This window comes from Serinus canaria, chromosome 7, assembly GCF_022539315.1.
Source record: "Serinus canaria isolate serCan28SL12 chromosome 7, serCan2020, whole genome shotgun sequence".
Taxonomy (NCBI): domain Eukaryota; kingdom Metazoa; phylum Chordata; class Aves; order Passeriformes; family Fringillidae; genus Serinus; species Serinus canaria.
This window is the reverse complement of record NC_066321.1, coordinates 15,466,599-15,487,385: the sequence shown is the minus strand read 5'-3', so window position 1 is coordinate 15,487,385 and position 20,787 is coordinate 15,466,599. Positions and strand designations below refer to the sequence as shown.

General features: G+C 50.2%; 2 protein-coding genes across 2 annotated transcripts; one reads left to right on the top strand and one right to left on the bottom strand.

Annotated features, from left to right (window-relative positions):
• Window positions 1-19: 19 nt before the first annotated feature.
• RETREG2 (reticulophagy regulator family member 2) lies at window positions 20-14,051 on the bottom strand. The gene is made up of 9 exons (XM_030241102.2): window positions 13,840-14,051; window positions 11,564-11,670; window positions 6,794-6,824; window positions 5,926-6,061; window positions 4,513-4,597; window positions 3,621-3,758; window positions 3,213-3,307; window positions 2,189-2,324; window positions 20-1,477 (listed from the first exon to the last, which is right to left on the bottom strand). The coding sequence occupies exons 1-9, from the start codon at window positions 14,049-14,051 to the stop codon at window positions 753-755; spliced, it is 1,665 nt and encodes a 554-aa protein (XP_030096962.1). The 3' UTR covers window positions 20-752.
• CNPPD1 (cyclin Pas1/PHO80 domain containing 1) lies at window positions 14,050-20,692 on the top strand. Its single transcript, XM_009087904.4, has 8 exons — window positions 14,050-14,481; window positions 14,664-14,766; window positions 17,118-17,199; window positions 17,763-17,883; window positions 17,970-18,098; window positions 18,276-18,337; window positions 18,588-18,705; window positions 19,240-20,692. The coding sequence occupies exons 1-8, from the start codon at window positions 14,050-14,052 to the stop codon at window positions 19,870-19,872; spliced, it is 1,680 nt and encodes a 559-aa protein (XP_009086152.3). The 3' UTR covers window positions 19,873-20,692.
• The last annotated feature ends 95 nt before the right edge of the window (window positions 20,693-20,787 follow it).

Here is a 20,787-nt window from a genome sequence, read left to right as displayed (position 1 = left end):
TGCCACAGCAGCAAAAAACTGGAGTACTGAACAGGGCCAGGAGTGAATTTCATTGATTGCAAAAAAATCAACTCCACAGCCACCCAGTAACAGAACTCAAATGAGACAGGGGAAAAAAGCAGGGTATCGCCCAACACCCTGTTCCAGCAGTGACACAAAAGACAGTAACAGTCTGCAGAAGAGGTCTCTTAGCACAACACCCGTCTGCCCTTCCCCCTTTACTACTACCCTCTGCTCCAAAGACCCCTTTCCCTTTCCTTGCCCCTGAGAGCCACATTTGACTGTGCACCCTTATCCCTCCCCCCAGACAAAACCAATGAAAGTTAAAATTATTTACACTTTTAGCCATTTAAAAACCCAATAAAATAAGATTGCATATGTCCTACTGGGGATGTGGGTATTAGCAGCAGCTACAGCTAGCTCGGTACTCAGCGTGCAAAACGAAAGACAAACAGAAGACAGACCGAAATACTGCACCATTACTAGGAAGCGTTTGCTGGGGTTGGTGTTTCAATTGTGGCATAAAGCTTCTAGGAGCCGGCTCCTCCCCAGCTGCAGGGCCTCCTGCTCAGCCAGTGAAGGCCAGGCTCTAGAAGGATGGAAAGGATTCATTATTCCAGACACAGCACATTAACACTGATGCGTTTCCATCCCAGTCAACACAAACATCTAAAAACCCACTGCATGTTCACTCTGTGAGTTTTTCCTTCTTTCCAGTGATGATGGAAGAAAAGGGGGAGCACAGGTAAGACCTAAGACATAGATGTTGCTGTCATCACTGCCTCCTCCTCATCTCCTTGCTTTGGCAGCTCAGCAAGCATGGGAGAGGAGGGAGATGGAGCAGCCTCTTGTGCCTCCTGCTCCTCTCCGAACCCCAGCTCTACATCCATTTGCTCCAGCTCCCCCTGATCTAGTAGCTCAAAGTCATCTGCTTCCTCCTCATCCTCCGGTGAAGCTTCCGTCTCTGTCTCCACCACTTCGCTCTCTGACAGGTGTGCTTGGAAGCTCAGTTTCTCTTCAGGCTCCGTGGGGAGGAACTCAGAGAGGGGGGGTCCCTCACTGGCCTCTGAGGACCGCAGGAGGGCAGAGAGGGTATTCTGCACCGCTGTGGTGATGGCAGTGGTGACAATCTCCTCGCTCAGCGTGTTAATGCAGATGCCCAGGCCTGGGGCAGGGACAGTCTTTGGCTCTGCATTGCCTCCTGCCGCTTGCCCGCTCCCATTGAAGTGCGTATTTACAAAATGAAGAGGAGACGCGAGGCGAAGGATGGAGAGGTCAGAGTCCGTGGCCTCTTTGTCTGCTGAGTCCAGCTCACAGGCAGCGTGGGCAAGCTCAGGACCCAGAGGCACACCAAACGCGTCTTCATCACTCTGTGGTCCCAGGTCTCTGGAATGATATTCTTCCACAGATGGAAACTCTGCCAGGTCCTTGGAAAATGACTCCTCTGGCTCACTGTGCAGGCTCTGCTGATCCAGGTCTGAAAGGCACCAGCATTAAGATCCATGTTCCCTCACCCTGACCTCCCACCCATCTTCCCCAGCTAACACAACACAGCTGACTTTAAGATACCTTCCCCATCCTTGGAGGACAGCAGGAAGAGGTCTGCAGTTATTCCCTTCTGCCAGTGGCATGATTTATGTGTAATGTTTCTTTTGTGATCCTGTTCTATGTGCTCTGTGCTTAGAGAGGACTTCCTGCTCCAGCTCACGCTCTCTGCATTTAGTGCCTCCCATTAAAACTCCCAAGGGTCAGGGAAATTGTGCTTACATCACCTGCCTGCTCCTTCCCAAACACCCAAGTGGCCACTGAGTGGTTACTCCATGTTCTTCACCACCAACCAGTCCTTCTCTGAGCTAGTAAGTCTGACCTGTTTCACCCAACATCACACATGGGTGCGTGACTATTCTATTCAGTTATTTCTGTGGGACTTTGTGAGTGGCCTTACCCCCTTTTTGGAGTCACAAGATTGCATTGCTTTGTGGAGCAATAATTAGAAGCTTATATCCACTCAGGACCAGTTTATAATCAGCCATGAAGTCAGGGTATGCTGCACTGCTTTTCCTTCCTCCTTTCAATGCTCTTCCCATGCAAATAGCTGGGTTCTTTCCCTGTCCTCCCATTTGTATGACCCATTGTTCTGGGCCAAAACACTAAGGATAAGGGGGCAGCAAGGTGTCCCATTATGTACCTTCAGAAACGTCCGTTAGCTGTGGGGTGGTAGCCCTTGAAACAGAAAAGCCCCCACTCTCCAGGATAGAAGCCTCCTCATCAGAGAGCTCAGAATCTGTGATTGACAGTGCCAGAGCAGTTTTCTTCACATCCACCTGCATGGGATGAAGGCAGAAAGACAAATTCCTGTGTGTCTAAGTACCCATGCTGCCTACAGGCACTTTCCAAGCAGAAGTCCTCGCTGGAGGGACAGTATGCTGGTAAAGTGCTCCCTGCACTGGAAGGAAGGGTAGCCTCAGCTCACTGGCTTTCCTGCAATAAATCACTGCCCTAAGGTTTGCCTGCTCTCAGTGAAGAACACAAAAGAGGCAGCAAAAGATGGGATGAGACTGTAGGAGTCTCAGAAGGCTTTGATTCTTCTTCTCCTGGGATCACCAAGGAGAACACCCCTTCCCTTTTGCATTCACACAGAGTGCAACAAAACCTTCTACAAGTAGCAGTGGTTCAAGTATCCACATTCCTTTGGAAACAAACTTCCCACCTGCCAGCCCAGCTACATGCCCAGAGCCGCCGCGCTGCTCGGCTTGTTTCTATGGTGTGAATATAGAAAGGTCACACACAATCTGTCTGAAAGCAGAGAACTGTGTAAGAGACACCAGAGCTGCTCAACACTCTTTTCCGGTTTTGAGGAGCCCCTGTACATTACAGCAGGGAAGTTCATTTCTTCAGGAGACACTCACATTCTCTGAGCATGAAGAATAACCATCAAAGTAATTCTGAGGTCAGCATGAGGCTGGGGCATGGCTGGCCCTGCCCTCCTATAACATCATCAGCTCTGTGGCACCAAATTCTCAATACCCAGATTCGAGACAATAGCCTTCATCAAACACATGACCTTTCCCTTTTTCCCCTTCTGCAAAGAAGTGATTTATTGCTCTGCTGTATGTTATTATTGTTGCTGTACTCAGACCACCCCTTGGTTCTCAAGCTGCTATAGACCAGAGAGGAAGGACTGGCTCCTGCTAAGCTCTTTGAGCTCTTACCACTGGGGAGAAGCCTGACAGCTCTGCTTCACTCTCACTCTCCGTCTCTGCTGTTGGCTCATCACCTGCTGCAGGCTCGCTCTTCCCTTGTCGTTCTGTGAGAAAGAGAAGAAAAGCTTTACATGACACTGAAGGAATTTTCTGCCTTTATACACCACTATCCCCTACTTCCTCTGTGAAAGTGCACAGGAATCCTGGAGACAAGCATAATCTGTTGCTCTCATGTGCTGTTCTCAGGATCACCTGGGAGCACACAGCTGTTCTCTACATAACCCTTAAGTTTCCACCCCTGCCCCCCTGCAGCCTGTCACCACACAATGTTGGCAGACACGGTATCCTACTATCCTTCTGCTACAGCTACACCCTAGGGATACAGCACCAAAAAAGCTAGAGAAAGTGGTTCCTTACTCTTCTTCTCATGCTTGTGGTGCAGCGTCTCTGCCTTCATACTATAGTCCAGTTTCATCAGGACAGGCTCCAAACGCGTGTACATCCTCTGGATCAGCTCATGGTAGACCACCAAAGGCCACAGCAGAATGCTGAGCACTGTGGACATGGAATGCAGCAGTGTGAGAGACAGATCAAGCATAACCTGACTCTTCCTGTAGTGCCACTGAGAAAGTCTTCAAGAGAAACACATTTCAATGGCATGTTCTTTCCCATCTGACTGCCTAAAAATCCTCACCCATGGCTCTTCTTACTCATTGCAAAGCTGCTTGATTAACCAGGTTTTATTGCCAGATCTTAGAAAGAATATAGATTTACGTTAAGATGAAGCATAAGCCCTTCTCTTCAGCCACTGTACCCCAGACCCAACATGCAAAAAAAAGCCCTAAAATGAGCTAAAATGAGAATTAAAACTAAGTATTACCAAAATTTTTATATAGGTAGCTGCACTTGCAGCAGAGCACCAGAACAGAGTTATTAGGGACTCATGATGCAGTGAAAAAGGTCTATTTACCCAACATGCAGCTTTGTTAACAACACTCTCGATATGGATTTGTCCACCTCAGGAACTGAGACTGTAACTTCCTGCTTCCCTCGAGCCTCGACCGGCACAGCCTCAGCAGTGGGGAACAGAGAGCACCAATGTTTTAGTCTCGGCTCCCTCTCCTGCCTTTGCAGTCGTACTGCATGCACGTGCTTACAGAGACTTCCTGGAACACATTCCCTGTAAATTGATTCATCATCTAGCACAGATTCCCTTGAGAAAACTACCAGTCTGCTTTTACCAGCCTATCAACAGCACAGTTAGGTCATGTCCCAGCTTAAGTCAGACAAGAGCGCTGCTTATACTCACAAATGATGTAGGAGATCATTATGCCTGGAACATAGTGTCCAACTACAGCCAGAATCAGGCAGCCTGAACAGACACTCATGCAGAACTGAAGAAAGAGAGAGGAACAAACAGAAGTGACAAGAGGCAGAGACACATCTGTGCAACCCATGCCAGAAACCCATTTAGTGCAACATGAAGGATGGCCCTAACCAAGTCAGTCAGCCAGCTCTGCACCAAGTACATTCAGGTGCTGACAGTCAGAACTCGGAAAGCTCGGTTGGGTTAAGCTGTAAGCATTAGAGGTTCAAGTGCTGGATGACCAAGGAAACCCAACACCCCAATAAACAAATCAAAACTTTATCAGACATTCTTTATGAAGTAAATTATATTCCTTAAGGATATGATGGGATATTGCAAATTACCACTTGTACATCTCTCTGTAGAGCTCATAACTTCAGGAGAAAACTGTACTGTCCTGACAGAGACAGGAACCTGTTACAGAGTCACCAGATGCTGTGCCACTGCTGTGCCATAAACCAGCTGGCAGAAACATTAGCAGAGCCCACGCTCCCATCAGACCAGGACCCTTCTCCTCTGGAAAAAGTGAAGTATAATGGTGCAGCCCTTGGCTTGTCTTACATTTTCCTGGGGGCAGGTGGGGGGAAATGAGAATAGACAATCTGCAAACTAGGGCATGGGTTCAGATATGGACTATATCGTGCAATTAAGGGTTCAATTCATAATGGAGAGGATCTGCAAAAGCTAAGGTTCGTCTATGGGCTTTGCTCCCGATGACTTCATTCTTTATGGGCATCTTCAGACCTGGTCTGCTACTCCCTGTGGCTGGGACAGAAAAGGAGCAATAAGCAGGGTTAGAAACCCATTCCTTTTGGCACACTGGATGCCAGGAAGCCTGACACAATCCTAGTGGTTGGTCTGTCCTACTTTTTGTGATGCTAAGGCAGTTCATGTCTATAAATCCTTTCCAAACCACATACATCACAGCCATTAGAACATGTTTAATGACATGTTTCCACACACACAGAAACAGCGCTGCGTTTGGACTTTGCTAGCAACAACCCTGGCTAGTGAAATAGGACCAGCTTAAGAATGGAACTCATAAAAGGGCCAGATGCTGTAGGCTTCCCTTTTTATCTCCCCAGTCCCAATCTAAGAGCTTCCCTTGCACACTAAGAAATGAAATCAAATATAGCAAGCCATTCACAGGAGAGGTTCAGCTCCAGTTTACAAATACTAGAAGTTAATTACTCATTATTTAAACGTCCCATGGTACAGAATCTGCAAGAAACAAACAGCAAATGCTGGACAGGGATAGCAATTGTAAAAATATTGAAGTTACATTCTTCCATTTCTTAAGGCACAAGTAATGGAAATAAAAGCCCCTGCACAGAAGAGTAGGTATCTCCAGCTTACCTTGGCAGGATTTTGCCTCTTGTACTGTAGCAGTTCCTGCAGGTAGAGCCTGAAGGTGACCCAGCTCTCTGCCAGACAGTGGCACAGCTCAGGGACACTGAGCAGGTGAGGTTGTGCCCCTGAAGTCACCCCCTCACTAGAGACAGACAAGAGCAAGAAGACAATCTTTGAACATGGTCTGTTTTCCTGGGGGAGAGGAACAACTGCACCAGGAAGCAGAGTTCCCTACCAAAGCTTGACAATACTGACTGCATTTTCAACTGAACTACGGAAGATGCTTGATTTGGTAACAGTTTTTCCCTTCAATCAGGAAGAAAGTCAAGAGACACCTGAGCAAAGCAGTAGCAGATACCATGCCACAGAATCCCCATGCCACAAGCCCAAGATGCAAAGCAGTTTACTCAAAGCCACACAGACAGAGGCACTGGTGGTGGAACTAGTTATACGGCCTCCTCTGGCACCAGGTCCAAGGTAGGCAGAATGCGTGCTCAGACCTACAACCACGGCCAAGGATGCAAGCCATGCCACCAGAGAGAGCACGTTCAGCCTGTGGAAGTCAGTCTCAGTGATCTTCTCTCTGGAGGACTCTTAAAATAGCTCAGGACAGATCCAGGGAAGAAACCTAAGAACTTCTAACATCAGAAGTATTTGAGCTTTATTGCTACTGAAAGAACTCTAGCTTTCACCAGAGTCCCAAACTGTGGCTCCTGAGCTGATAAGCAGCTAGCAGTGCGGAAGTCACCAGCACTGTTTCACAGCAGGAGCCATGCAGTTTACTGACAACAGGAAAAAAGGACAGGTGAGATCACCATACTAAATTAAGGCTTCCCCACTGTCCCCACACCAAGGAATACATCTGTGAGCTTACCTCTCTCCTCCTGGCTCCTCTGATGGCTGTGCTGTAGAGAGAACAGAGCAGATTAGTCAGCCAAGTAAAAAATACAACCTGACATTTTTACCAATTGAACAGAGCAGAGCTGCAGATGTATCATCCTTAGCTCTGGATGCACCCTGGGAACCCTCTTTGAGCTCTCATGCAAGCAGGAATCACTGGCTTGGAGCCTGAGCTGCGAAAGCTTTAACAAAGCGTGCCTGGAGACTTAGAGCAGCAGAGCCACTGGTCTCTGGGCACCCCAGCACACTTTGCAGCCCAACACACACACAGCAGGGCACTCATACCTGAGGTGTACCGTGGTGCTTACATGGGGCTGTCTGCTCCAGGGATCATGCAGCTTTTCCTGGTGTCCTACATGTCTGGGCAGTGCCATTTCCACAGTGGGTGCCAGCACTTGTCATTCAAAGGGGGCTGCCAGCACAGTTTTGGAGCTGGGCAAAGCTTCAGCTTCCATTTCAGAGATAAACATGGCACCAGGAGATCTGAGCTGCATTTCCCACTGACCAGGCCCAGTCCTTGGCAGAATGCTATGTACAAATACCAGAGATGTCCCTGTTGTCTCCATCCTCTCCCATGGAATTAAGTAACAAATAGCAGTCTTGTGCATAATTTTCTAATTTTAGGGCTGTTTTATGTCCCCTGACAGCCTTTTGTCCCAGGCACAGATACAACTATACTCCTAAGGTCTGTCACTCTGGATAAGGGAAAGGCTCTCCCATTCCCCTCAGCACTGAACCCAGTGATGAATAAACAAGAACTTAGGTAATGCAGTACTGAAAAGAGGAGTGTTGTTTCAACAGCAGAGGTCACGTATGATTATGCTCTGCTTTTAGATACACTGAGAAAAAAAACTTCTACAACTGAAAACAATTTCAACAACTGAAATTCATCAGCCTGGTTGCTCACAGATTTGGATATCTGTGATATCAAGCTGACTGGTATCTCAGGATGTACAGGGCTCAACCAAAGCTCTTCTATCAACACAGTCTTTGTAAGTCTCCTGTGTTTAACAATGCCCTGTTCATGCTCTGATAGCTCATTGAGTTCTACCCTCCTGTACCAGTCCGCCTACTGTCCTAGAGCTGGCAGGGACTGATACATCTTTGATGTTGTCTGACCAGCAGCAAATTTGGTGCATGAGGTTATAACCCTAAGCCTGTCCCTACACTGCACATCACCATGTCAACAGAACTAAAATAAAGGAAGAGAGTTTAACCTCAGAGACTAGGCTTATAGTTAGAAATGGGCTAAAGAAATGCAACGTGTGCAAAAAGGGGTTGGAATCCTCACGGGAGTCACCAGTCAGGCACAAAGCCCAAGAATGGCAGCGACTCCCTCAGGGAAATGCACCAAAGATGTGAACAACCATCACTGCAATCACCCAGTGAGACTTCAGACTCCACCCAGCTGAAGCCACAGAAGAAACCAACTGCTTGTAGCAGCCCTGCCACTGTTCTCCCAAGACACAGGGTGTTGGGCCAAGTCTGCCAGACTCCTCCTCCCGCTGCAGGCACTGCACCAGCGGGCTCACGCAGTGGAGCAGGAGGCCAACCACCCAGGGAGGAGGCGATTCTTTGAGAGCGTGACCCAGATTTCCAGTAATCAGGCCTGACAAGAGGAGTCAACTGCTCTCAGACCAGGCTGCCCATTCGCTCCTCTGCCCATGAGCATTTGGCATGGCGGGTGGGGCAGCTCACAGAGCGAGCCTGAGCTGCAGTGTGAATATGATGGAGGCAGCTCCACCCCCACAGGGCAGCTGCTTCCCTCCTGCAACCGCCATTGCTGTGTTTTGTTATTGTGCTCAGGAATCTAAAGCTGCTTAACCGCAGCACACAGAAATCCAGCTCTATCTCTAAGCCTCATCCATTACCTGCACTAAATCACCAAATACATTACATCTGGCACTGGTCAGCCTGTGAGGACTGGCTACATCAGTTGTACAGTGTACCAAATGAGGAGCTGGGATGCTCTCCACCTCTGCTGGACAGATGTGCCAGCAACACAGTAAGTGGGATGGCACAGGAACCCCACTCCTCTCAACTGGCTGCAGTCATCCAAGCCATCCAAAATACACCAGCAGAGGGAGCGAAACAATTCTCAGGTGATCCTGAAGGTTTCAGAGACACTTTGGGGAGCAGAACATTTCAGCAGGCTGCAGGGTCTTCATGTGATTTTAGCTATCTGGCAAAAGACAGGCTGTCTTTAAGATCAACAGTATGCTGCTTCTTGTAGTAGAGCAGTCTGTCTGCTGGCCATCTCAAAGCATTGGAGTCTTAGATCAGTTGTAAGAACAGCACAATCCCAAAAAACCTAGAGCATTTCCAACAGGAAATGTTCCCTTAGTTAAGGCTTAACTCCAATCAGTGCTGAAATACTGTGAAGCACCAGTATAAGTTGTCAAGCAAGACACCCAGAGCTGGCCTCAGATTATCAATAACTGGCTGAAATCTTTCTGTCAGCATTTCACACTGGACTGTGGATTAATACAAATCCCTTGACATACACCAGACTCTTCTGAGAGATCAGACAGCCACGCAGGAGTTTAGGTTACATGTTGGTACTGACAAATTATTGTTGATGGATTCCTTGGCTCTTACAGGTTTTCAACGCTTTTCCAAGAGACATTCTTCATCTGTGTGTAAACTTCAGCTAGAAAGCAGGGGCCCTTCTTAAAGAGTACTAGCATTCAATTGCAACACAACTTTTGCTAGAGCTCTTCCACACTGCACTGTCCTGCACTGACCAAAACACAGCTGCCAAACAGTGACGCTACCAAAACATCCCTACTTGATACCCATTTCAGGTGAAACTGGAAATGCTTCCTAAGTCCTTAAATAGTACCTAAGTAGAACTCCATGTAGATATTGAGGAAATACCCTGCATGGGAGCTGAAAAGATGCAGTCCCTTCTGAAAGGGCCTAAAAAAGTTGTGCATCTTGGGGCAGTTAGTGTGACCCTCATCACAGTGTGTGAGTAACTGCAAAATACATGCTGAGGTTTCAGCATTCCTTCAGAAGTCATCTTATAAGCAGTCATCTGAGACATACACAACTGTCACAAGCTAAGGTTTGTACGTACATGCTGACTCTTGAAGGTATGGTATTGACCCATCTCCCAGAACTCCAGAAAAGACTTATAGGAAGCACTAAGGAGGTAAGCCACAAAAGTGCAGCTCTGCTTCAGCAGGAAGTGGGAGTCAAACAAGAACCCCTAAGTGTTCAGGAGTACCAATTCAATGGGAAGCCCCTCAGGAATGCAGAGCACCACTCCTTCCTTGTGGAAGCAAAGGAAACACAGTCCAGTGGACCACATCAAAATCAGGGCTGTGACCCAAACAGGCACATCAGAAAGGTGTCCCTGTTCTCTGCAGCAGAAAAGCAGGAAGGTGTGAAATATGTGAAGAACACTGAGGAGAGATGCAGTAGGATGTGCATCGACTTGTAGCAGAGCTGATTGCATACGATGAGCCTAATCTCTGGTGTTGCTGTTTTGTTTGCTTTTTTTTTTTACTCTTCATGGCTCTGCTTCATATAAATTGATTTCGGTATGAATTTCCTATTTCTTCTATGACAACACAACTTTAACAGGCCAAGTACTTGCTGGAATGATTCCACCCCCACCTGCCTCAATGACACCATTCTGTACTGGACACCAGGCTTTTGCATTTCTGGACATGTTTCAAGCGAGGTGGTTTGGGTTGGCTTTAAACTATTCCCTTAAAAAAACAATGTGAATAAGCAGGAAATTAAATTGGCCAGTCCAGTTTAACTGCCTGGTTACCTGAACCACACAAAGCAAACAGTTTCAAGACTACAGCTGTAACACACTAATCTTATCAGGATTTCTGTGAAAGCACCCTTTAAGTCAGTACCCTTTTAGGTCAAATAAAGGGCACCTTACAAACACACATATAGAGGGGCTTTCATTCAGAAACTCTCCCTAGAGTAGAGAGGCAGGTATGGAGGGCCCTGAGCTGCCTTTGAACAGTAGCAGTAGATGCAGCAGGCAGGTCTGGGTTCCGTCATTTAATAAACTCCAAAGAGGGTGGCACTCAAAGCAGACAGCAGCCAATCCATGTCTACCATCTTTATGAGGCCATTCCTCTTGCTGCTTTTGTGTCTAATGTTGGCACAGACCCTTCAATAAAAGGGAAAGATAAGACAGGTGATCAGACTCACTGATTAGCTGGAGATCAGCTGTTCAGTACAGGTACAATACACTAACTGTTGCTGCTGTCAGACTTCATCATCCACTCTGCTATCTGTCACAAGAAGTGGCTCTCATTTGCTCTGCTTCTTTCAGGGTGTAAGCCCACACTGAACTTCACTAAAACCAATCCACTTCCCTCCCCTCCTTTCCTTCCCTCAGCTCAGCTGGCCATAAGTGCTTAGACTTGAAATGATCTCTTTGCCACATTTTCAGGAGAGGAAGGACACAGCAGAAAAACATAATCCCTGTCATTAGCTTCCCTGGCAAGCTAGCTGGGCCCCTTAGTCACTCTCAAAATTAGCCACTACCAGAATTTCTCAGCACTGGGAGCAATTCTCCATGCCCAGAGTATTAGGATACATCCTAATCCTCTGACACAAAAGGATAAGAGGCAGCACCAGTACCTGGGTCTGCAGTTAAAGTAGGAATGGGGCTTACATGACTGCTGAGAGAGCCCAGGAAAGGCAAAGCCATAGCCCAGCAGCTGGTAACACTAGAACCATGTCACTATCTACAGTGCTAATCATCACATACCTGAGAAATCAAACAGGAACCTGGGTTTCCACTTCTCCAACAAGAGGATGCCAAGAAGGGACATGCTGAGGAGAAAGAGGGGTCTCAGGGAGGTGGAGGAAAACAACCTAGAAATAAAACAGAAATTGTTAGGCAAAAAGCCGTAAATTACTGGTCTTGGTGAGCAGAAATGCCCAACTGCTATGGGCCACTGTAGCAAGCATTGTACTCTGCAGACACCCACCCACACTACAGCACACTCTCAAATGGTGCCTTTGCCCACCACCAGACAGCTGACTCCCTGCTGTCTTCCGTGCTCTCCTCCCCAGGCTGCAAAACAAAGCTAATGCTCACTTGTACAAGTCCCTCCAAAGCCTCCAGGTGGAGGATCTAGATAACATAAAGACAAACTGCTGTAGCAGAAAACTGCTTGTCCCTTAGCCTGTTTGCTGAAAACCTACATCCCATGTCATGGCAAGGTCCAGCACTACATGCAGGTAATGCATCTTGCCATTCTAGATGCCCATTCTCTTAACACAAACCTCTCTCTCCCTGTTTGACCAGAGCCTAGCTAGAACTTAAATGGTTTAGTTGCTCACTTGACTTTATCATAAAACTTTTCATGTCCCACATCCACACACTGGCTCAAGACACTTGCCAGGTCACCCAATACTACTCACACACAGCTGTGCAATACCACTCAAAGAGTTTATCTGTCCACTCCACAGAGATTTGACAGCAAAGGTGTCAAGGTGCCACCTGTGCCAGCAGTGGCTGTCTGCATTCATCCTTTTCTCTAGTTCAGAAGAGCTGCTTTTAACTCATTCAGAGAAAAAATATGAGGGAAATGCATTCACCTTCACTTCTTCAATGAATTTTCCTTTCCAGAAAGGAGGAGCAGTATTGCTTTTTTACCCTGCTCCTCTTCAGTGACTGTTTGCCAGTAACTAATGACAAATACACTGAACAATGACTGTAGTCAGGGAGAATCTCACAGTGCAGAGCAGGAAGGGGTCCCCACCAAGTCACAGGTGGAGGACTGGAAGTGAAATGTGCCTCATTGGGCACACAGAGAACAAAAGCTGCACTTTCCATGGGCTTACAGGACTTTAATGACCTAAACAATGACATTTGTATTCCTCTTTATTGAACAACAATTCTGTACCTTAACACATCATCTCTAGAAGAATTTCCTATTCCATCTCATTTATATATTTCAATTAAAAGATGCTGTCTGAATCCTCTGTGAGACCCTAAATGATTTTTCTTCCTCTATTTAAATCTCTCTCTGCTGTCCCATATTTTGGGTACTCTTTGATCTTCTCTACCTTTTCACACGGTCTCTGGGCTGTCATTGTTTACTATCCCCGCCATCTCCCCTACCACCTACACATCTCCTCTTCCGTCTCACTTCATAGCTCTTCTCTGACCTTTCAGCTGGTAGAGTAGTTCAAGAGTTCATGTCTGGCTACCACGTACACTTCTGATAATCGTACAGATGAGGGAACAGAACATAAGCTGCCTATCAGAGAGACTTCAAAAGTTGTTTCGTCACTTATTTTTCCCTCCTCTAACTCCAGAATCTGCCTCTTCCTATTTCATCTGCAACCAACATTTAACTCTATCCCTGGTCACTTCTGACCTTTCCTGCTGGAAAGGCCACTGGCTGAGAGCATTTTCATCAGTAAAACTGACTCACTGTTTATACAAACAAACAGGATGTTTTTCATTCCCATCCACAGCTGGACTCTGCCACTCACACTCCCATCTCCCCATGCTGCTGCCCTGCCGAAGAGGCAGAGAAGGAAAAGCAGGAAAGGGGGAATGCTCTCGCGCCAAAGCCGAGTGAAAAATCAGCACCTCCCGGGAAAGATTACCAAACAGAAGGGTTTAAATAAAACGCCCCAGGGCAGCTGCCGATGTAGGAGGCCATGGAGATCTCTGACCGCAGTTACCGAGTGAAACGAACTGATAAAAACACGGATGCAAAAATTAAGCAGAAACGTGCCTGGGCGAGGCTCCAGTTGGGCCCATCTGCATTTTATTATCGCGGGACAAGGCAAATCCTGCTGGCACTTTCTCCCTTCAGGGAGGGGCCTGTTTATGCCTGTCAGAGGAAAACAGAGCGGCTACTCCCGGCTGTGCATACCCCACGGCGGTGCGGGCTGCGGGAACGCACACCGCCGGAACCCAGGGACATCGCCGCGGGCCCCGAAGCCGTCGCACGCTACGGGCACGGGCACGAACCGGACGAGCAGCACCGACGGTTCCCGGTTCCCCTTCCCGCCCCAGCTCACCAGAGGGCCCCGCCGAGCGCGGCCGCGGTGACCAGGCTGTGCAGCGGCCTCTCCCACACCAGCAGCCGCTGCGCCGTCGCCAGCGCCGCCTCCCAGCCCCGCAGCCGCTGCCGCAGCGCCGCCGCCAGACGCGCAGCCGCTGCCGCCGCCGCTTCCTCCTCCTCCTCCTCGGCCGCCGCCGCCGCCGCCTCCTCGGCGCGGCCGCTCGCCATGGCTGCGGGGGGGGAAGAGGGCGGAGGTGCCGCTGTCACCGGCCCGGGCGGGCGGCACCGCCTGAGGGACCGGCGGCCGCTGCCGCCGCGCGCGTGCGCCCGGGGAGGGACGAGGAGGGGGGAACCGGGCGACACCGGCCGCGCGTGCGCCCGGCAGGGGCGGGGACCGGCCGCGCCCCCGCGCCGGAACAGGAAAGGCGGAAGGGCGGGCGGTGGCGGTCAGGCTGGGAGCGGCTTTGAGGGCTCTGCTCCCGACACTGCACCGGGCCTCGGCCTCGGAGCGGACCGGCCCCGCGCTCTCAGAGCCGGTCTCGTATCGCCGGAGGGGAATCTGTCAGCGTCCGCCCTGCGAGAGGGCAAGATGGAGCTGGACGAGCTGCTGCTGGACGAGGAGGGCGCCTTCTCCCTCAGTGGGTTCCAGGAGTTCACGGTGAGTGTCCGCGGCACGGCCCGCTCGTGGCAGGCCCTCGGGTTAACCCCCCTATCCCTCGCTCCCGAGGAGCCCCATGAGGCCGCACGCTCTGGCCCGGTGTAGCCCTGAGCTGGGTTGGGGTGGAAAGCGCGGTATGAGGAGTGCTCTGGACTTCCTCACGTTCCTCTGTGTGCCTTCAGTTCCTACCCAGGCACCAGCAGCTGAGCGAGAGAGTGCGGAAGCGGCTCTATTATGGCTGGGACAAAGACTGCAGCTTGGATAATCTCTCCAGCCCTGTGGCAGGTGGGTTGCTGATTGTCACCAGATGGTAATGCTGAGTCAAAGGGGTTGGAAGTAGCCCAAGGGGCCGAGACCAATAGGTCACCTGCTTCCTCTCCAGCGCCAAATCCCACCCCTGCCCAGCCTTTCCCACTCAGTACAACACAGCAGGGCAGGATGCCAGAGCCTCATGGTTTCTGTTCTCTGTTTTGTTGCCCTGTCTGGCTGTTGCTGCATTTTTAACATTGTTATACTGGTGTATAAAGTCCATTACATTGCTTGTGAATTCCTTGGCAGAGTAGGTTGTGAACTTGTTCTTGCTCAGAGCTGTCTTAAATAATTGCTTGTGCTCTGCAAAACACTCAGGGCTTTGTTCGACTTCTAGTTGTGAGCAGCAAGGTGATAAGCTCTTGCTGTGTTTGTGTGAATCACATTTTTTTTTTTTGCCTGTCAATTCAGCAGTGTTTTGGGGATCAGAAGGACAAGGCTGGGTTAAGGCTGAGGAGCTTGTGCAGGTGATGGTGGAGAGGAGTGGAAAAGGGCATGCAGTGGTTTGCTAGAGGGCCTTCACTGTATGGAGTTCTCAGCCTTTCCATGAGCTGCTTGCTAGGGAAACGGTCTAAAGTTGCCAGTAGGCTGTGTGTGGTGTGCCTTGGTGAGGAGGAGCAGGCAGCTGCCTGGGTAGTGCTGGGAGTCAGGAGTTCCAACACAAGTGGTGTGAGGGAGGCTTAAGGCTGACATTACACTGGGGTGTGAGGTGGGACTGTTCCATGGATGAAAGTTCAAAGGGTACAGTCATGCAGGAAAACTGTTGGGGGCTATTAACTGTAAGGATTGCCTTCTACTCAGGAAATGCTGTGGTTCCAGCAGCTGGGGCCAAAAGTGGCACATGGAGAATGTGTCTGTGGGCTGATCTGTTTTTACGGCATTCCTTCACCAGCTACTTTCAAAAAATGGGGTCCAGGACTATGACATCTGTTTTGGTACACCTGTGTCATTGCTACATGGCAAGTTTATGGCACTGTTCTCAAACAAGATAGAGACTTGTTGGGAGAGTGGAATAGCAGGAAAAGGTCTTTGATATTGGAGGTTAGTTGCAGAAGGCAGTATGGGACTGGCTGAGGAGAGAAGTTGAAATGCGAATTTGTTCCTTTGGAGACAGAAGAACGGTAACCACACTCAGTATGCTGTGCTGTGAGATAGGAAACTGATCACCTGCTATCCATTCCCTCTAGGACAGGACACTGTTGTGAGTTGGATTTGTGGGCTGAAGAATTTGGTTTCATATCAGGATGTGCCTGTAGAGATCCCTTGTGATGTTGGTACTGCCTCTGTGGTGGTACAGTGGTGGCCTGGGAGGGCAGAGAGAGCAGCAGCAGTGGGAGAGGCTGAGCATAGCCAGTGGGTGGCTGGAGCTGTGTCTGCCTGGCTGCACATCGTAGTAGTGGTGTGGCCTGAATGCTGTAGGGAAGTTCCTCAGAACAGTGTTTTCTGAGCTTGGTGGCTGCTCTTTGGGCAAATCACTCATGTTAATACAGTCTTTCTCTTAGTTACTGGAGAGACGTAGAAAGGAGGGATGTGGTGATGCTTCCCTTGGTAGCTGGAAATGCAAGGCTGCTGGGACGAACTCTGCTCAATTCTATCAGCCAAAGGCTCAGAAACAAAATGAAGTTTCCTGTCTAAAGCACTTCTGGCCTAGCATCACACTGTAGTGCTGCTTGGGGTGCTCCAGCTGGTCCTGTTGTGTAGGGAAGTGAGATGGGAGCTGCTGGAGCCATCTGCCAGTGTCTGTGCTTGAATGCTGAGGCACATCCCTGAGTGCAGGGAAAGCAGGCTGGGCTGTAGTTACACCATATCGGTGCTTTGGTACCTGTTGATGCCTTCAGGCTCCTGGTCACATGGATACCTCATACTCCATCATCTCAGAGTGGTGTAGGGTGAGCTGGATCCGTGCTGATGAGATCTGGAGGGGGAAGATGCTGGTGGTTGGAGGGGAGCAAAGGACCATGAAGATGTGGTGTGACATCAGGCCCAAGAAGCAAGAAGACCTCCAGAAGGGCTGTCTGAAGTTCTGCAGGGTGAGGGCAGGATGACCCTCTGCAGCTGACTGCTGGTGGTTCCCTGTGACACAGACCTGCTGATCTGGCACTGCCACAGGGCCTTGGTCACTCACATCCTCTTCCTGCTGTGATTTGCCTGCCCTGCATGTTTGTTTGTTCCTCACTTGTCCTGACCTCTGATAAGGCCTCATAGTTTAATTTAAGCTTGAAGGGCTGAGCAAACACCAAGACCTGATGGGCTTGTAGGGAGAAGAGGAAAGGTGGACATGGGCTGGACCACACGCAACTAACTCTTTTGGTGCTTTTCTGTCCTAGATATTGCTGTGGAGTTGCTGCAGAAAGTGGCTCCCAGTCCTATCCGCAGACTCCAGAAGAAATATGTGTCTCACGTATCTCGGTAAGAAGCAAAACCTGTCCCTTCATGTCCTGTGTCAGAACTTGGAGCACTCGTCTTACCTGTGACTCACTTTGTCTCCTGGGCCAGCCACTGGCTTTGTGCCTAGGCCTGATTAGTGTCAAAGAGAAGCTGGAGGCAGGGATGGCAGGCACAGTGACTTCCTGATGCAGCCAGCTTCAAGTTTATCCTGCTCTCTGGGGTGCATATGTGCTCTTGTTACTGGGAATCTGTATGACTGAATCTGCAGCTCCCTGGATAACCAGATTTGAACCCGGAGTCTCCTCTTGGCAGCTGAGCCCTCACAGCATGCCTTCCTGCAGGCAGGACTGTTCAGTTTGGAGCTGACTGTGCCTGGGAACAGTAACCAGGGCTTTCTGCTCTCCACCCTGCATCCCTGGCACTTTCTGTTGCTGCAGCTCAGGACAACTGGCACAGAGCTGGCAAGGCTGTGATCTGTCTAGCAATTTGCTAAACCTTCCTACTGTCTGCATGGGGAGGGAGCAGCCAAGTTGTGTCCTCGTGCCTGGGACGTTTGTAGTATTGGCTCTTGTCCTGTCCTGCAGGGAAGCTTGCATCTCGCCCTGTTCCATGATGTTGGCCCTGGTTTACATTGAGAGACTCCGGCACCGGAACCCTGAATACCTCCAGCAGATCTCATCTTCAGACCTCTTCCTGATCTCCATGGTGAGCAGTGGGCAGGGGAGTAACTGGGCTGGTGGGAAGTGAGTGTGCACTGGAGGCTGAGATCCTATCCTTTGTGCTACTTTCAGATGGTTGCAAGTAAGTATCTGTATGATGAGGGTGAGGAAGAGGAGGTGTTCAATGATGAGTGGGGAGCAGCAGGGAAGGTGGACGTCCAGACCATGAACACACTGGAGATGAACTTCCTGAGCGCCATTGTAAGTGAAACTGTAACTGCTGCCAAATGTTTCACAGACCAGGGGAAAAGAGACATCGAGGGGTGTCTGGATTTCTGTTTTTCTCCCACATGTTCCCATAAAGAGATAGAGAAAGATGTGTCTGAGTGCTGGGTGATCTGCCCTGACTGCACTGACCTTTAACTGCTGTCCCGGCAGGACTGGAGTCTCTACACAGATCCTCGGGAGCTGTTTGAAGTGCTGAGCTGGCTGGAGGGACGGTAGGTGTCTAGGGTGGGGTGATCCCTTTATCTGTGTTGCAGCTTAGCTCTGCCCCTGCTTGGAGATAGCCCTGGTGCAGTGAAATAAAAGGTTGGGACATCTCTGAGCCTTAGCTAGGGTCTGTAACTCCCATCTACAGAGCTTAAGCAGGGTCTTCTCCAAGCCTGCCTGGGCTGAAGCTGCTTTTATGGGTAAGGTCCATATTGTGTCCACCATTCCATTTTTTTCTTTTTTTTTTTTTTCTTGCAGTGTGGCTGAAAAACAGGGCATGTGGCGTGGCTGGTTCACCTACACAGATCTGTGTGTCCTCATGGAACAGTCCATGTGGCAGCATGTGCTGGGCCAGTTCTACCAGCAAGTGGTGAAGGTGAGGGCATAGGAGAGCAGCTAATTGTAAGAACATGGGACCCAGCAGGCTGTGGATTTGGAGCAGGACTCTCTTTTCCACTGAGAACAACACCTTGGCTTATTCTCTGTTGAAAAGGGAAACTGTCAGCAGATGCTGATTTGCAGCTGCACTGCCTGAGGCACTGCAGCCTGGTGCTGGGTAGTGTGCCCTGTGCCAGACCACAGCCCCATAAGTCATGGTGCAAGGACATGGTGGTGGCATGGAGGCAACTGAGTACCAGCCAGGGTTTTTAACAAAAACTGTTGGCTTTTAGGTGGGGCATTTTGGTTTGTGATATTTAGGCCCATCTTTGGGCAGACTATGTGCTGCCCACCATTAGCAGTGTGGCTGCCTGCTCTCTGCATCTAGCCCTGGATGCAGGGCTAGATGCAGAGAGCAGGCATCTAGCTTTTTCCTATCATGGCTGCTGGGTTGATTGTGGCCATGCTGCATCATGGCTGGCAGTGGTGCTGCTGCTGGGGGTGTCTGGGCTAACATTTGGCTTCTCCCTAGCTGGCCTGCCTCCTGGGTGTGGTGTACCTGACGGGCTTCGCAGCCATCTTCGCCTCCATCACCATGGTGCACCGGTCTGTGTGCATAAGGAGTGTCAGCACTGCAGCCCCCCGGCCTGTGCTGTTCCCTGAGGAGGGGAGGTGCCAGCTGGATGCCCAGCCAGCCCCAGCCCCTGGCCAACCCCAGCCCGAGCTGCCCAATGTCTCCTCAGCCAGCTGCACCCATTGCCTGGGGGAGAACGAGACGACCAAGGAGCCACATCGTGGAGGTGTCACAGCGACTGCACTCTACCTGTGGAGCAGCATGATGACGGCTCTGTCCTACCCAAAGGCACCTGATCTAGCCCAACACAGGCACCTCCCACAAGTTCCTTTCCGGAAAGTGCCCACTGCCTGTGAGAGATCCAACTGTACCAGTCCCACCGCAGCCCCCAGCCAGCCTGCCCCTTTTGGACTCGCCGTGCTCCCGGCTCCTCCAGTGCTGCACTGCCATGCTTGCTCAGCCACTGCAGGCCCCACATGGGATGCAGCCCCCAACCATGAGGACTGGCTGGACCCCCTGGGCCTGAAGCAGTGCTTCTTGCATTCTGCAATGGATCTCAGTAGAATCAAGAGCTTCATTTTTCCCAGCTAGGAATATAGGACAGCAGCCCCTTTCCCCTTCACTTCTAGTGTGGCACAACTCACTTCCTTGCACTTCTGGGACCCCTGATCCCTGGAACTGCATGGGGCTGAAGGCCCCTGCAGTACTTTCAAACCAGCACTTGTGTCCCCCCATGTAGGGCAGGGATGTTCTTCGCTTGGGGCTGCTGGGACTGGTTGGCATAGAGCTGGCTTGCTGGGGTGGGAACTTAATAGCTGGAGGGTAAATAGGGGTTGCCTTTGGGCTGGGGTACTTGTGCAAAGGGGGTATTGTACCTCTTCCTGTAGTGAGTGGTGTTGGACAGAGGTGGCATATGGGATGTTGGAGGCTGGGACTGTTTGTAGGGTGGAGGGGCTAAGGCAGTGACCCCAGTGAGAAGGTAGGGTGCCTGGGGTACGGGAGAGGAGGTTGAAGGAGGTGGGAGTGAGCTGGCTGGTCATAGCAGTTTTTACATTTGGGGACTGTAAGGCAACTTCTGGGAACTTGCAAGAGTGACACCAAGCAGGTACCCCAATGTGGCTGTGCCCCAGTGGGCTTGGTGGGGATGAGATGTGGTTAGGGCTGAACTTCCTTATCCTTCTTGTGTTGGGTGTTTTGAATCTGGGGTGCTCTGTGACCCCATCCCAAACCCCAGCTATCTGTGTCTGTGAGAAAATAGTGCCTGACGGCTCCTCAGAGTGGGAAGAAGGCACCTTGTCTTGCTGACCAGGCCAGCTCATCATGCCCCTTCTTTTTACTGTGGATTTTACACCTGTTTTTCACTCTTTTGTAGATGCAAATCTCTTCCAATAAAAGTAGTTCTTGCTGTGTTCCTGCCTTGTCCTGCTGAGCTGCTCTACACTGGCAGCATGCCTGCCCCAGAGCAGAGCCATGTCCCTGCAGCTGTGCCTGCTCCTGGAGCTGCTG